Below are 13,963 nucleotides of genomic sequence, written 5' to 3'. Positions count from 1 at the left end.
AGTGCTCAAAACCCCCGAAAAAAGAATACATTTGAGTGTTATTTTTAAGCTGTTTATCAAGCGTTTATTTGCGAGTTGAATTTAGCGATCTGGTCGTTACATAGTTAACATAGTGAACTCAGGAAAGGGCCAATTTGGGTTTCGAACTTAGGGACTACAGTGCTTCGCCTGAAGCGTCGTTGTGTGTGTGTGGTTGTTCTGGTTGTTTGGTTGTTTTGGTTGTTTTGGTTGTTGTTTGGTTGTTTGCTGTCACCTTACTAATAGTCCTTGTTGTCCTGGCTGTTGCTGTGGCTGTTCCACGCCTGATGGACACCATGGTAGTTGCTCTGCTTCTGGGCAGGGGCATTGCGACCGAAGGGGCTCTTGGGGTTGACCTGCAGGATGTAGTCGCCCTCCAGGTCGTGGGCGGTGTCGATGCCCATGTAGGCCCGCTTGCCGAAGCCATCGTTCTGCTTGTACTGCTGCAGCGAGTTGGCCGGCACGGCGGGGAAGCTCCTCTCGTTACCCGGACGCACTGACTCCGCGAAGTAGCGGGTGGCACGCATGGCCGCCTCCACCACGTTGCTGGCACCGGGCACTCCGGCCGCGGGTCCATTGGGATAGAAGTCCACATCGCCGGAGCGGATGGGGGTGCCCATGCCATAGACAGAGGTGTGGATGGCATCCACGAACTCGGCATCGCCGCGGGCCAATCCGGTCAGGGTGTTCTGGCTCTTGGCCACAATCTTGGAGGGATCCAGACCGGTGACGCGACGCAGCTTGTGTCCGGTCAGGCGGGTGAACTCCTGGGCAGCAGCACCGGCCACATGGGCACCCACATTCTGGCCAATCAAATGGATCGTGTCGAAGGGCATGTCCAGCTCATTCACCATCTGCACAATCCACTTGCCGATCTTGGCACCGGTCTTCTCCACATCGAGCATGGCATAGCGCTGGTAGTTGGTCAGCTTGGAGCCCAGATCGATCACAATGATGTCGCCGCTCTGGGTCTTGGCGTTCTTCACCTCCTCGCTGGAGTCCTCCTCGCTGCTGGTGCGCTGATGGTTCTTCTGCTCGCCACTCTGATCCTGATAGTCCTGGTTGTTCTGGTTGTTCTTGCCATGCTGGCGCTGCTGCTGCAGGTTGTAGCGCTGCATGTAGGCCTGCACCAGCTTGCGGGTCGCCTTCTTCACCGTCTCGGTGGTCTGGGGCATTCCGGTCACAATGATGGTCACCTCGTCGTCGCCGAAGGTCTGCTTCTGCTTCAGCCGCTGGATCATCTCGCTCAGGGGGGCCACGATCTTCTGGCCATTGGCTTGGGGCACGTACGCCTGGATGCCGCTGGGCACGAAGCTGGGCTCCACGTTGTGGTGGATCTGCGACAGGTGGTCTGAAAAACGGTTTCCAATCAATATTAATTTAGGCCCAGAATTTTTTAAATTGTCCAACATTTTTGTGCGAATAAATTATATTTAAGTTATTTATTATTTTAAATATACTATAATATTTTTAAATATTTAACAAAACGAGCTTGGGAAGTTTCTTACATTTTTGTGTAATATTCCACAGATTAAATTTGATAAATGTTAAGTGTATTTAATAATTGGTTTTGTTTTTTAGAAATATAAGAAAACTTCGAAAAACTGTTAAAGGATTACAGGATTCAAATGTTTTTTTATATAAATAGATTTGGAATTCTAAGTAGTTATGACCTTAGAAAGTTCTAAAACCTCGAGAGAATTGAAAAGGGCTTACTATATTTTTTTATTCCACTTACAAACTTGCTGCAGAAGCTCGGCGCCACGCTCCAGGTTCATGTTCTCCAGACGCTCAATGGTGAGGTCGTCGACGGCGGGAATGGCCTCCAGCTGGGATCCGGACAGCCACTGCGATGGCTTCATGGCCTGGTTGACGGAGTTGTCCTGTCGGCCATTGGGCTTGGCCATGACGGCGACCGCCAGGCAAGCCAAAAGGCTCAGCACTTTCATGGGATTCATGGTTTCGGTTCGGATTCGGGATCGGATGCGACTTCAACACTGAGCGAGTTGAACTGACTTTCCAAACAGCCAAGGGTGGCTTATATACCCCGTTGTCGTTGCCATTGCCATTTCCCATTTCCAGACTCTCTCTTTCTTTTTCCGCTTAATCGGCTTTAAGCGACTTCTGCTGAGCAAGGGTTTTTGGGGCCTGGGAATCGGAATCGGAATAAATACTATAGAATATCAATATATACAAAGTCGGCACGGGCTTACCTCTAGCTGACCCCACTGATGACTTGGCACCTGCACCGGCTGCCTGATTATTTCAATTTGTAATCACTTTGTAGGTTCCGCTGATTGCAACATTGTACTTTAGTTTGTTTGCCACCGGATTTTGTTTAAACACACATTAAATATCTATCAAATTGTATAATTGAACCAATTATTTTTAAGCACTCTTTAATGTATTGCCCCAATTTCTTTTTTATATATTTTTTTAAAATTTAATTTAACTTTATTTTTGCATTTTAATTTTCCATTTTCAATTCAAGGCCAATCGCAGTTCATTGATTCCAGATTTTTATTGTTGATACGGAAAGTGTGGAGTGTCGAATGTTTTTAGTTTCCAGGCCAGATAGTACAAGTTTACATATAATTAAACATTTTATAATGGACTTTAGAAATCTATGACAGGAGCACATGTAGTTTACTATGTCAGAGATGACTCTTTGTTCTTGTACTTTACATTTTTCACACAGATATATTTGAAATGTCTGAATTGTCAATTGGTTTATATTTATAATGTTTTCTTTATAGATATTTTGTATATATACATATAATAATAATTAAATTAAAAAATGCACAAATATCATTGTCTTTTTATTGTATTAAATATTTTGCAATTAATATATGAACCCATTTCTCGCTGTTGCTTATATATATTAATTTCACTATTTTTGGACTTTTTAATATTCTCTAGCAATGCCAATAAATCTTGTTGAAATGTCTACAACTAATAAATTAAATTTACAAAATGTTTTATAAATTTTTTAAGGGCTTGTCATAAAAATATATTTTATTGAATTTGTTCTCGTTCTAGATCATTTTAATAAATAGTTTTTTGGAGTCTACAAAAATCCAGTCAAGTGATCAAAATTTTAAAACAGTTTTCATAAGTGTTTTAATAAGTTTCTATATTTGAAAAGGTTGTGCCTTAATAAGAGAAGAGTCTAGCACTTTGAAATTAATTATTTTAACCCTTATGACTTACTATAAAAGACTGTTAAATTGCTTGAGTATTTTTTAATAAACAAAAAGCTTGACCCCAGCATGAGTTCAAGTCGTGGATTTTGTCAAGCCCCCTTTTAAAAACAGACCCCCTTTTGTTTACATTATGTAAGTGCTGCACAAAGAAGTTTCCCAATCATAATATATGCTGTGTTTATGCGAGGGAAAAATAATGGAGCTCATCAGAAGTGTTGCAAAAGCCCTGACTCGACGAAATCGAATATTTGTGCTGATCCAGAAATCGTTTGCTGAATCAATTGCTTCCGGCGCATGCACTATACTATAGTTTGTGCCTAGAAGGGGGTATAAAAAGCCATCGCATTGCCGCTTTAAGCATGCAGTACAACTTGGTACGGTGTCTGAAACAGTCGAACTTGGAAGTCACAATGAATCCTCTGCGCAGCCTTTGCCTCCTGGCCTGCCTTGTGGCAGTGGCCATGGCTGGTCCCCACTCCGGTGGCCGCTCCAACTCCCTGGACAATGTGCAGCAGCCCAGCAATTGGGTGAGCCCCCGGGAAATCGAGGATCTGCCGGCACTGAACCAGGTTAGCCTGAAGAAGCTGCAGGAGATGAGCCTGGAGGAGGGTGCCACACTGCTGGACAAGCTCTGTAAGTTGGCCTTAACTCCCGCAAAGCCTGTATAGTAATTTCTTGGGAAATCCCCAGACCATTTGTCCCAGTTCAATCGTGTCTTCAAGCCCGACTATACACCCGAGCCCAGCCAGATCAAGGGCTACATTGTGGGCGAACGCGGCCAGAAGATCGAGTTCAACTTGAACAGCCTGGTGGAGACGGTGAAGCGCCAGCAGAAGTTCGGCGACGACGAGGTCACCATTTTCATCCAGGGCCTGCCCCAGAGCAACTCGCAGGTGCACAAGGCCACCAGGAAGCTGGTGAATGCCTATCAGCAGCGCTACAACCTCCAGCCCTATCCCACCACCGATTCCTCATCCGAGGAGCAGCAACAAAAGAGCAGCAGCGAGGAGCAGCAGCAATCGCACGGCAGGAAGCAGAATGGTGAGCAGGATGATGCCAAAACTGGTGACCTCATTGTCATCCAGCTGGGCGATGCCATCGAGAACTTCGAGCAGTACGCCACCCTGAACATTGAGCGCCTGGGCGAGATTCTGGGCAACTGTCTGGTTGAGCTGACCAATGCTGTGAATGTGCCCCAGGAGATCATCCATTTGATTGGCTCCGGACCGGCTGCCCATGTGGCCGGCGTGGCTGGACGGCAGTACACCCGCCAGACGGGACACAAGTTGCGCCGCATCACCGCCCTCGACGCCTCGAAAATCTATGGCAAGCCGGAGCAGAAGCTGACTGGGTTGGCTCGTGGCGATGCTGACTTTGTGGACGCCATTCACACCTCCGCCTACGGCATGGGCACCGGCGAGCGACTGGCCAACGTGGACTTCTATCCCAATGGACCCTCGACCGGAGTGCCCGGTGCCGACAATGTGGTGGAGGCGGCCATGCGTGCCACCCGCTACTTTGCCGAGTCAGTGCGTCCGGGTAACGAGAGGAACTTCCCCGCCGTGGCCGCCAGCTCGTACCAGGAGTACAAGCAGAACAAGGGCTATGGCAAGCGGGCCTACATGGGCATTGCCACCGACTTCGATCTGCAGGGCGACTACATGCTGCAGGTGAACTCCAAGAGCCCCTTCGGTCGCAGCACTCCCGCCCAGACCCAGTCCGGCTACCACCAGGTGCATCAGCCCTGGAGGCAGTCCTCTGCCTCCGCCGCCGGGCAGGCAAACCGCCACCACTAGAACTAGAACTAGTTCGCTAGTGCTGGCTAGATGACAACCAGATCGCACACCCCTCACGCGAGCGAACCACTTAGCCCATCCCCATCCAGCGCAGAGCTGCACCACCACACCATCCACTATCTGTAATACGCTTCGTTTTTTAATTCACAAAATAAAAAAACCTTTGCATTTTTAAAATAATTAAAAATTATATAGTCATTGGTTAGCTAAGAAAATCCAGTCCAAATTAAACTTGTTTTTACCTCGCAATAAAAAATGGTTGCTTTTTTAAAAATAAAAATAAAAGGAGTTGTGTTTACTTCTAGAAGATATCTTATAGATAGTATTTTTGGGTTTTTGAAGACTTGTCAAAAAACAAAAAACTAAAGAGTCATTTTGTTGTAACTTGTCCAAAACTAGACGTATAGCCATAAGAGTCACTGTTTTGTACATCTGGCAACCTATACTACCCATCCACAATCGGTTTAGAAAAGCTTATTTCGTTTTGATACAACAAGCGATTTTTAAAATCGAATTTTTGAAAATTTAATTTTATGGCCAATTTTCGCATTTTTGATAAGGGGGTACATCATCATTTATTACGAAAATTTCAAAATCTGAAAATTTTTAACTGAGAATGTCATTTGATTGGCAATTTAATGACGAATTCGCCGATGTATGACATTCCATCTGGTGACCATTTTTTCCCAAGGTTTTGATACAAAAACCGATATTTTAGGTGTTTTTTTTGAGCTCTCGGAGATTTGACAAATAAAAAATTCCTAAAGCGTCGTTTTGTTGTAACTTGGCCAAAATTAGAGGTAGAGCCATAAGAGTGACTGTTTTGGATAGCTGGCAACCTATACTACCCATAAAAAATCGGCTTAGAGCTATTTATTTGGTTTTAATAAGAAAAACCGATTTTTCAAAATAGACTTTTGAAGAATTAACGTTATGACCAATTTTCGCATTTTTGATAAGGGGGTACATCATCATGTTTTGAGAAAATTTCAAAATCTGAAAAATTTTAACTGTGAATGCCATTTGATTGGAAATTTAGTGACGAATTCAGCGATGTATGACATTCCATCCTTTGACTATTACTTTCCAGGGTAAAAAAAAAAAACTGATTTTTCGGGTGTTTTTTTTTTTGTATTTTGGACTTGTTATAAAAACAAAATCCTAAAGAGTCCATTTGTTGTAACTTTGTTAAAATAAGACGCATAGCCATAACATTTGCTGTTTTGAACAGCTGGCAACCTGTACTGTCAATCCCCGTTCGATTGAGAAAAAATTTATTTTGTTTTGGTATTTTGCTTTTTTTCTGGCGAAATTATGTCGTTTTTCTGCGGCTGGCGAAATTATGTCGTTTATTCTAACTAACTGTATTTACTGTATGCTAACTAAATATCCTAAGTGGTTGAATTATAAACAGATTACATTTAATTTATATATACTACATATTTCACTTTTACCCAAGGCAACCGCATAAATCGAACGCAAAACATTTGGATTACACGATATGTTTATTTGATAAAGAAAGCATATTATCCATTATGGTATACAGCATACACACGCACAACCACATATATATGGCGCTATATATATGGGTGTGGTTCATGAACTACAGACAATAATATTTCTTGCTTACTACTGAGTTGGCAGGCGCAAAAAAAATGGTGTTTCAGATATCACTAAGCTTAAATACGAATAATTAACGTAGAATTTCAACTTTCCATCTTGCATCCATAATGACCTTGGTCGTTGGTTGACCAGAAGCAGCAGCAGCAGAACTAATCACAAATTGTGGGAAATTGGGGGAAAAACATATACAACATGGTGGTAAATGGGTAAGGGGTTTTCAGATGAACGTTGGGTGGGTTTATGAATGGATTTAGATTTGGGGATATGGTTTTATCAGTCTAGTCCCGGCAGGGCTGATCCGATGGCGACCAGGTGCACATCCCGCCAATGCCATCGTAGGCCAAACCCTTGGGGCAGGTGTACTCCCATCCCACAATGCCGCCGGTCTCCTCGAATTTGGCGCACGAAATGAACTTCCGGCAGTTGAGGGGATGCGGGAAATTGCCCTGCGCCCGGCACTCGATGATGCCGCGTCCATGGACGATGACCTTGGTGTTGGTGGCATCGCTTTTGTTGGGTCCAATGCCGCCGCTGCGTCTCCGTTGGGCCACCTGATTCACACCCACCGCCGGGAATGGCTCCTCCAGCAGTTGACTGCTCGAGGTGGCCGTTAGTACGGCCGATTTGCTCGGCGGACGACTGTAGACCTCGATGTATTTGTGCGGACGACGACGACTCTGTTGGCGACGCGAGAGGGGCGGTGCGGAGTGGCCAGCCGGTGTGCTTGACCCAAGGACGAGCCCACAGTGGGCGTGGTCGTGGTCGACTGCGGCCGACGTGGGCGTGGTATCAACTGGCGCCCTAGAATGTGAATAAAAATCAATTAAAACTGATCGGTCAAAATCTCAAAATTAAATTAAAGACCAATGTAAAAGGTCACACTGAAAAAAAAATAGTAAATCCAAGTATTTTATAATCAATTTCAATATTTTTCCCTTTGATTTTAATTATTTGAAATATGCAAATAATAATATTTATCGTTTGACTATTTTAGGAGTTGATTTTAATAAATGAAACTTAAATTTCAAATTAAAATGAGTTGTTCAGAATATTTAATAGTAGTAAGGCAACATAAAATGTTTAAAAAACATACTGTTAAAGCACAACTGAATTTTTTTTTCAATTTTCTAATAAAGCTTAATTATTACTCAACAAAATAAAACAATTTTATTTTTGTTCAGTTTATCTGGGACAATTTGAAATTTTAATTATATAAATAATTAAAAATTTCAAAAGTGCTATTACTTTCACCGCAGCTGTATGTACATTTAAATGACATTTTGAACCACTTACTTATGCCTTGGTTAATAACTGGCAGTGGTGCACTGGCGGTGGTGCTGGGCGTGGCGCTGGTGCTCTTCAGTGGTTGCTGTGATGCTAGTGGTGCAGGTGGCAATGCCAGTTCGTAGTCCTCGCGCGGACGCACTTGCTCCGGAATTTGGTTGAAGCGGCTGGTGTGGATGCTCGACTTGGCCACCTGATCCTCGTCGTCGTCGCTTAAAAACAAAGTGGTTGTGGTTTCCAGGCCAGAATTTGGCACGTTGGTGGTGCGAACGGACGGCGGTGTGGTGGAAATCAGCGTGAGGCGGCGTTTGAATAGCGGATTTTGGGTTCTAGGCACATCGGTGGCTAGCGAAAAAAAAAACAATCATATATCATTAAAGATAAAAATAATAAATAAAAATAATTATACCATCAGTCTTTCGCCCAAAAAAAGATATTGCATCATTACAAATAACTTGTAGGTGTCATTCAAATTAAGACATTTTTTCTAGGCTTGTCAAAATATTATATGCAAAATAAATTTTAAGTGTGGGGTCTCAGTGGTCTACAAACCATACTGTTTTTATGAACCAAAAGCATTAAATTATCTTTCAGGGAATGGGAAATGCTTTCTTTTGCTTATTTATTATTTACATTTGATAATCTGGATATAAAACACGACTAGGGACCCTAAGAAATATGAGTAGAGACAGTTGAAAATACTTTGGCGTATGCACAGCCAAAATATTTTATGTTTGATTTTAGAAAAGATTTTTAAGATTAATAATAATTAAAAAAATAAATAATTAAAAGGCTTAAGGAAGGGGGCTTATTTTAAATTTTATAAATTTTGTTGTTTGCAGTTACATTTTTTTTTAATTTATAAAGTAACATGATACCTAGTTGATAAATATGAATTTGATTTACATTGTTTAAGCTCAACTCTATGTTGCTAATTAATTTCCTTTTAGCTAAATTAGCTAATTAGCCTGTTTTCCATTAAGCATTATTTAATTTAGGCTTGGCACTTACTTACCGATTTGATATTGTTGATATTATTTATTTTAATACATGCTATTTGTTATTTATTTTTAAATTTATTTCGTTGCCTGGTTTTTTTTTTATTATAGGGTTATTGGTATGATATTTTTTTCAAGTGTACTTACCGCTCTCATCGCCGTTGGCCGCCGGCGCGAAGGTTGTCAGCCGACGCGTTTGAAATTGGCGTCGCAGCGCGAAGCTGGCTGGCTGGAACTTGTGTTGCTTTTGTGTGATGTCATTGCTGCTGATGTTGCTGCTGCTGATGTTGCTGTTGGTGTTGCTAGTTGCTGGCGTCAGTGTTGCTGCCTCGCCGGATGCTGCTGTTGCTGCTGTTGCTCCGCTCTTGCCTTTCAGCTTGTTCAAATAGATGTTGCTGCTGGTTCTCCCGCCAGCAACAGATGTTGCTGTTGGCAAAACCGTAGTTACTGCTGCTGCTGCTGCGGTTGTTGTAGTTGCTGCTGCTGCTGCTGCTGAGGGTCTGCTGCGCAGTCGGTTGTATTTGGAGGTCGTTGGCGGTTCTGCAGGCTGTTGTGTGGTGATTTCAGCCGCTGCCAACGACGAAGTCGGCGAGTTGATAATCCGCCGGCGGACACTCAACACCGGTCGCCGCGAAACGCTGCCAGTCGTCGGTTGGCGCAGCTGTCAGTCGGTAGTCGATAGTCCATAGTTCGCAGTACATGAAATTACACAGAAAACAACATTCAATTTAGCATTCAGTGAATTTATATATATATTCTTTTTTTTTCATAATTTTTTTTTTGCAACTCGCTGTGTAAAGTTTGTGCGTTTTCCTGGCGATTTGTGTGTGTGCAGTCAACAACAATTCAAAAGCGCGCTACATGCTGTTCTATAACAATAATAAATCATATTAATATTTTTTAAAATACCATGTAAAAATATACATAAGAAATCTACATAAAAAAGAAAAGAAATCTACATAAGCATTAAATAAATTAGTACTGTTTTGGGGTTTGTGTGTTTTTGTGTGTTTTTTATCTATTGGAATGGGGGTTAAAAAAAAAGGGAAAAGAAACCCTTCAAAAGGAGCTTTCTCTCGTCATCTCGACAAGATCAAGTTGACCAAGCTAAGTGGAGCAACAACCGCAAATATGCAGTCAGGCATTTTAATTGAAGGACGTTCGAGTGCAAAATAAATAACAAGTTACCTGCTCGGCTATTATTTTGTGCTAGTTTTGCTTTGTCCACCAATCTGGTTGACATTGAAAGCAGCTACACATTCCAGCTTCTATGATTGGAACTTATTATAATTATGCAAAACTGAGTAATTAAATAGTTTTTCCATTTATTCTTCTTTATATAAAGTAAAATTTTGTTTAAGATTTAAAGTGTTTTAGAGCTTATATTAATTTATTTCGAACTTTCAACATTTCTATAACTTTGATTAGAAAACTAACTTTTAAACGAACTCTTATATCTAAAATATAAGTAAAATTGAAACTGTATTAAAAAACAGGTAATAGTCCTTAAAAACTTCCTCATAAAATGTTTTAAAAAAATATATATAGAAAATCTTTTTCTAGAAATAAAGTATTGTAGCCTCTGTAAGTTCCATTTAAAGAAGTTAGACTGTGGAAAAAATGCTGAGAGAGAGTTGCTGGCGAGTAGATTTTTGATGTCAATGTCGCAAAAACCTTCAAAAAAACAATGAATATATGAATGGACCGAGATGGAAAGGGAGGAGGGGTGGGGTATTTACATAACGCTGATGGGCTTCTTCGATTCGCAGATCGAAGCCTGTTTATCTGCCTGGTATTTATGGTATTTGGCAAGCCAATAACTGCATGCCAATGTGATTGCATAATCCAAATTCCCCCGAATCCCAATCCCCCTCTTGAATTTTTTTCCTCTTTGGCAGATGCGCACGCGGTTTGCTTGTTTGCTTGTTTTCGGTTTTTGTTTTTTTGGCCACTGCAAACTGGTTGGGCTTTAAATTAAATATTGTGCAAGCCAGTAGTTGGTCAGCTCGATGGGACTGAGACTGAGACTGATGATGCGTGCAGGGCGTCGTCTTCGGATTTTCTGGCTTCTCAATGGGAAGTGTTGTGAAAGTGGCCAAACGAAAGACTAAAGACACGAACGCGCCAAGGGAAAGCAGCGTTTCAAGGGCATTTAAAAAAAAAGAGGGAAGGGTGGGCCTTTTGATAAAACTAACTAAAATATTTTTTAATTAAACAATAGCTTGGAATTTATTGAACTTAAAATGAAGTATCATTACTTCTTCATTAGTTTTTTGCAAACAATTGTAAAATCTTCAGCGAACTGGTTTTTTTTATACTTCCAAAAAATTAACAATTTAAAAAAAGATTTCGTTTCCAATATAGTAAATATTTTAACATTTTAACCTGACATATATTAATCTAGATGAATGGTTTGAGGTTTGAATTTTTTATTCACGTCAATCTTATATAATGTCAAAAAATTACGTTAAAATTTTAAAATACTTTTTAAAAAACTACATCAATAAGTTCCTTTTTATACTTCCTCAAAATAAAATAAATTCTTTTATTAACCAATTTAAAAATAGAAAATAACAAATGGCCTTGTGATGTGGTAACACCTATCCTATCCACACCCATATGATATCTTTAGATCCGTTACGTTAACCTCTTTTTCTGTGTAAACACTCCCTATTATTTACGTTTTGTCTGCACTCTTCAACAAAGTGTTGATGATGACAAAAGCCTGTTACCCTGAGTGCAACACCTTTGATCTTCTTTTATGGCTTCTTTTAATTGTCTGCGCTTTTGTTTGCTTTGTACTTTGAGCTTTTTATTATTTTCAAATGGGATTTTTCACGGGCACTTTGAAAGGAAAAATCTCTGAGCCTACTTCACAAAAAAACGAAAACAAAACGAAAAACTGTTGAACCGTTAACGACGACGACGCTTTTGTCAACCTGATTTTTTAGTGTCGGCTTGTCAGTTTGCCGTCGTATTTGTTATGCGGCGCGTGATTTGACTTTTGGCAATTATCGTTGCGAGGAGCACTGACTAGCTGGCGATTATGAAACATTGTTTTAGCTGAACTCGTTTTTATTTTATGCTGTTTTTGCCGACTTGCTGACTTTGCACATCTTGCGGACCCATCGAAAGTTGAAACCGATTATCCAGACGGGCTTGTATCATAGTACATGCAGACTCAGTGCATACTATATGTACTTATGAATAGGCATGTGGCAATAACCGCTTCATACAAAAAAACAAAAAAATAGCCAAGCTGACATTTAACAAAGGCGCAACAAAAAAAAGGCCAGACTAATGACTAAGCAAATAACAAGCGATTCTACAAGTGACATTTGAAAGAGCATCGCAAAGCGAGATGGCAGGGGAAATAAATGCATTTATAATTGCTCAAGACATGCAGAAGAATTGAACAATAATTTTCTGTAACCTTTGGTATTGGAGAAAAATATGTCAGTTAATTTACAAGAAACTGTAGAAATAAATGCCGATTATTTAGAGTAATTTTTGCAAATTAAAGACAATTAAAGAGGTAAGAAACTGATTTGTGAATGGCTTGCAAGCAATTTAAAAACCATGAGAAAAAAATTTAAAATAAGTGACTTTTATAAAAACGCTTAAACTAAATATTCCTCACCTACAAAAATATAAAACTGATTAAAGTGAAGAGTTTTTAAAATTAGGAATTACTTTTTTTAGTATTTTGAAGCCCCAAGCAAAACAAATGTAAATTAAATTAAAATTTCTTCTAAGACCTATTTGTAAATTTCTAAAAAATAACAAGACCCTTAAAATTTTCATAAAAAATTTAAAACTAAATATCCTCACTTCACATACCTAAAAAATAATATAAAATTGACTAACGTGAAAAGTTTTTAGGTATAGAAATTACTATTTTAGTATTATTAAGCCCCAATCAAAAAGTAAATAAACTAATTTTAACTTTCTACTAAGACCTATTTATAAATGTATATGAAATAAAGAATATGTGAGTGTACTGAAAACAAGAAAATATATGTTTATAAAATAAATGTTTTGACGAACTTATGTACAAGATTTTCCCAATTACTTTTCCTATATATATGTATTATATATACATTGGCAGATTTCGGGTCGTTAAATGGTGGGGGAGTTTTTTGTGTTCTGTTGTGGCAATAATAATTTGTATGGGTTGTTTCTTTTTGTTCATTATTTTATTGTTGTGCATAAATATTTAACAACTAAAGCTAGACTTAAAGTATATCGAATAGAGAGAGGGAAAGAGTGAAAAAAAATTATTAAGGAAGAGAAGATAGTAATAGAGAACTGCGCCTGGTATAAAAGCCATTTAAAGTTATTTCAAGTTGATCAAGATTGTATCCACTGTGGGTCGTTGTTTACGCTTGTCTAGACATAGACTTCTAGGTTTCTAGAATTTCTATTTATTTGTGAACCAAGGAAAGACTTTTCGCATCTGCATATGTGAACGAATGTGTGTGAGTGGATGTGTATGTGTATGTTTGTATGTGTTGTTGTTGTTTAGGTATGGCAGCTTGAAGAATACGAATTGTTTAAATAATTTACATAGCAAAAAAAAAATATATATATATATATAGTAGGGTATTCAAATTAAAAGCAGCAGCACTGGAAAATTTGGAAAGAGTATTTAAGCAGCCGAAATGGTTGTTTACTTCATTTTGTTTGCCGTTGTTGTTGTAAAGCCAAAGCAACGCAGCCAATTATCTACAGTTCGGCAACAAAAGGGTTAAGCTTGCAGAAGATTCTCTTTTCTGGATAAGGGCTAAGACTAGAAATAACTAACTACGCTGAATTTCTCTGTTTTTTGTTTTTTTTTCTTTTTGGGTTTTTGTGACCTATTCCGGTAACACTGTTGTGGTGTCATCAAATGTCGCTTCCACCGTGGTTGGCGTCTCTGTGGTGGTTGTTGTTGTCGTTGTTGTCTTGCGCAGGCGTCGGCCACGCCCCTTGCGCCCCGTCTTTTTGCGATGCACAACATGCGTCTCGGAACTAAAGCTAACTGCCTCGCTAACTTTTCTGC

General features: G+C 40.0%; 3 protein-coding genes across 3 annotated transcripts in view; 1 reads left to right on the top strand and 2 right to left on the bottom strand.

Annotated features, from left to right (window-relative positions):
* Positions 1-38: 38 nt before the first annotated feature.
* On the bottom strand, positions 39-2,050 carry LOC128265285 (vitellogenin-1). The gene is made up of 2 exons (XM_053001194.1): positions 1,757-2,050; positions 39-1,369 (listed from the first exon to the last, which is right to left on the bottom strand). Exons 1-2 carry the CDS (start codon positions 1,974-1,976, stop codon positions 258-260), a joined length of 1,332 nt encoding a protein of 443 aa, XP_052857154.1. The 5' UTR covers positions 1,977-2,050; the 3' UTR covers positions 39-257.
* Positions 2,051-3,567: 1,517 nt separating this feature from the next.
* Positions 3,568-5,302, top strand: LOC128265284 (vitellogenin-2). Its single transcript, XM_053001193.1, has 2 exons — positions 3,568-3,854; positions 3,912-5,302. Exons 1-2 carry the CDS (start codon positions 3,581-3,583, stop codon positions 5,015-5,017), a joined length of 1,380 nt encoding a protein of 459 aa, XP_052857153.1. The 5' UTR covers positions 3,568-3,580; the 3' UTR covers positions 5,018-5,302.
* A 1,201-nt stretch (positions 5,303-6,503) lies between these two features.
* LOC128265287 (serine-rich adhesin for platelets) overlaps positions 6,504-13,963 on the bottom strand; it is a 38,977-nt gene continuing 31,517 nt past the window's right edge. The window contains 4 exon segments of the mRNA XM_053001196.1: positions 6,504-7,370; positions 7,373-7,441; positions 7,934-8,269; positions 9,070-9,583. Coding sequence (XP_052857156.1) covers positions 6,919-7,370; positions 7,373-7,441; positions 7,934-8,269; positions 9,070-9,583 — 1,371 coding nt within the window. The 3' untranslated portion in view covers positions 6,504-6,918.

The sequence above is a fragment of the Drosophila gunungcola genome, unplaced genomic scaffold (genome assembly GCF_025200985.1).
Source record: "Drosophila gunungcola strain Sukarami unplaced genomic scaffold, Dgunungcola_SK_2 000107F, whole genome shotgun sequence".
NCBI classification, from domain to species: Eukaryota; Metazoa; Arthropoda; class Insecta; order Diptera; family Drosophilidae; genus Drosophila; species Drosophila gunungcola.
Note: the sequence above shows the minus strand (reverse complement) of the source record. Positions and strands in the feature narration are given on the sequence as shown.

What these genes read in the sequence shown, in the direction of transcription:
- LOC128265285 (XM_053001194.1), bottom strand. Translation starts at nt 1,976, where the DNA reads ATGAATCCCATGAAAGTGCTGAGCCTTTTGGCTTGCCTGGCGGTCGCC. An exon ending in CGAGCTTCTGCAGCAAGTTT is followed by an intron (nt 1,370 to 1,756) that starts GTAAGTGGAATA and finishes ACCGTTTTTCAG; the next exon opens with ACCACCTGTCGCAGATCCAC.
- LOC128265284 (XM_053001193.1), top strand. Translation starts at nt 3,581, where the DNA reads ATGCAGTACAACTTGGTACGGTGTCTGAAACAGTCGAACTTGGAAGTC. An exon ending in CACACTGCTGGACAAGCTCT is followed by an intron (nt 3,855 to 3,911) that starts GTAAGTTGGCCT and finishes GGAAATCCCCAG; the next exon opens with ACCATTTGTCCCAGTTCAAT.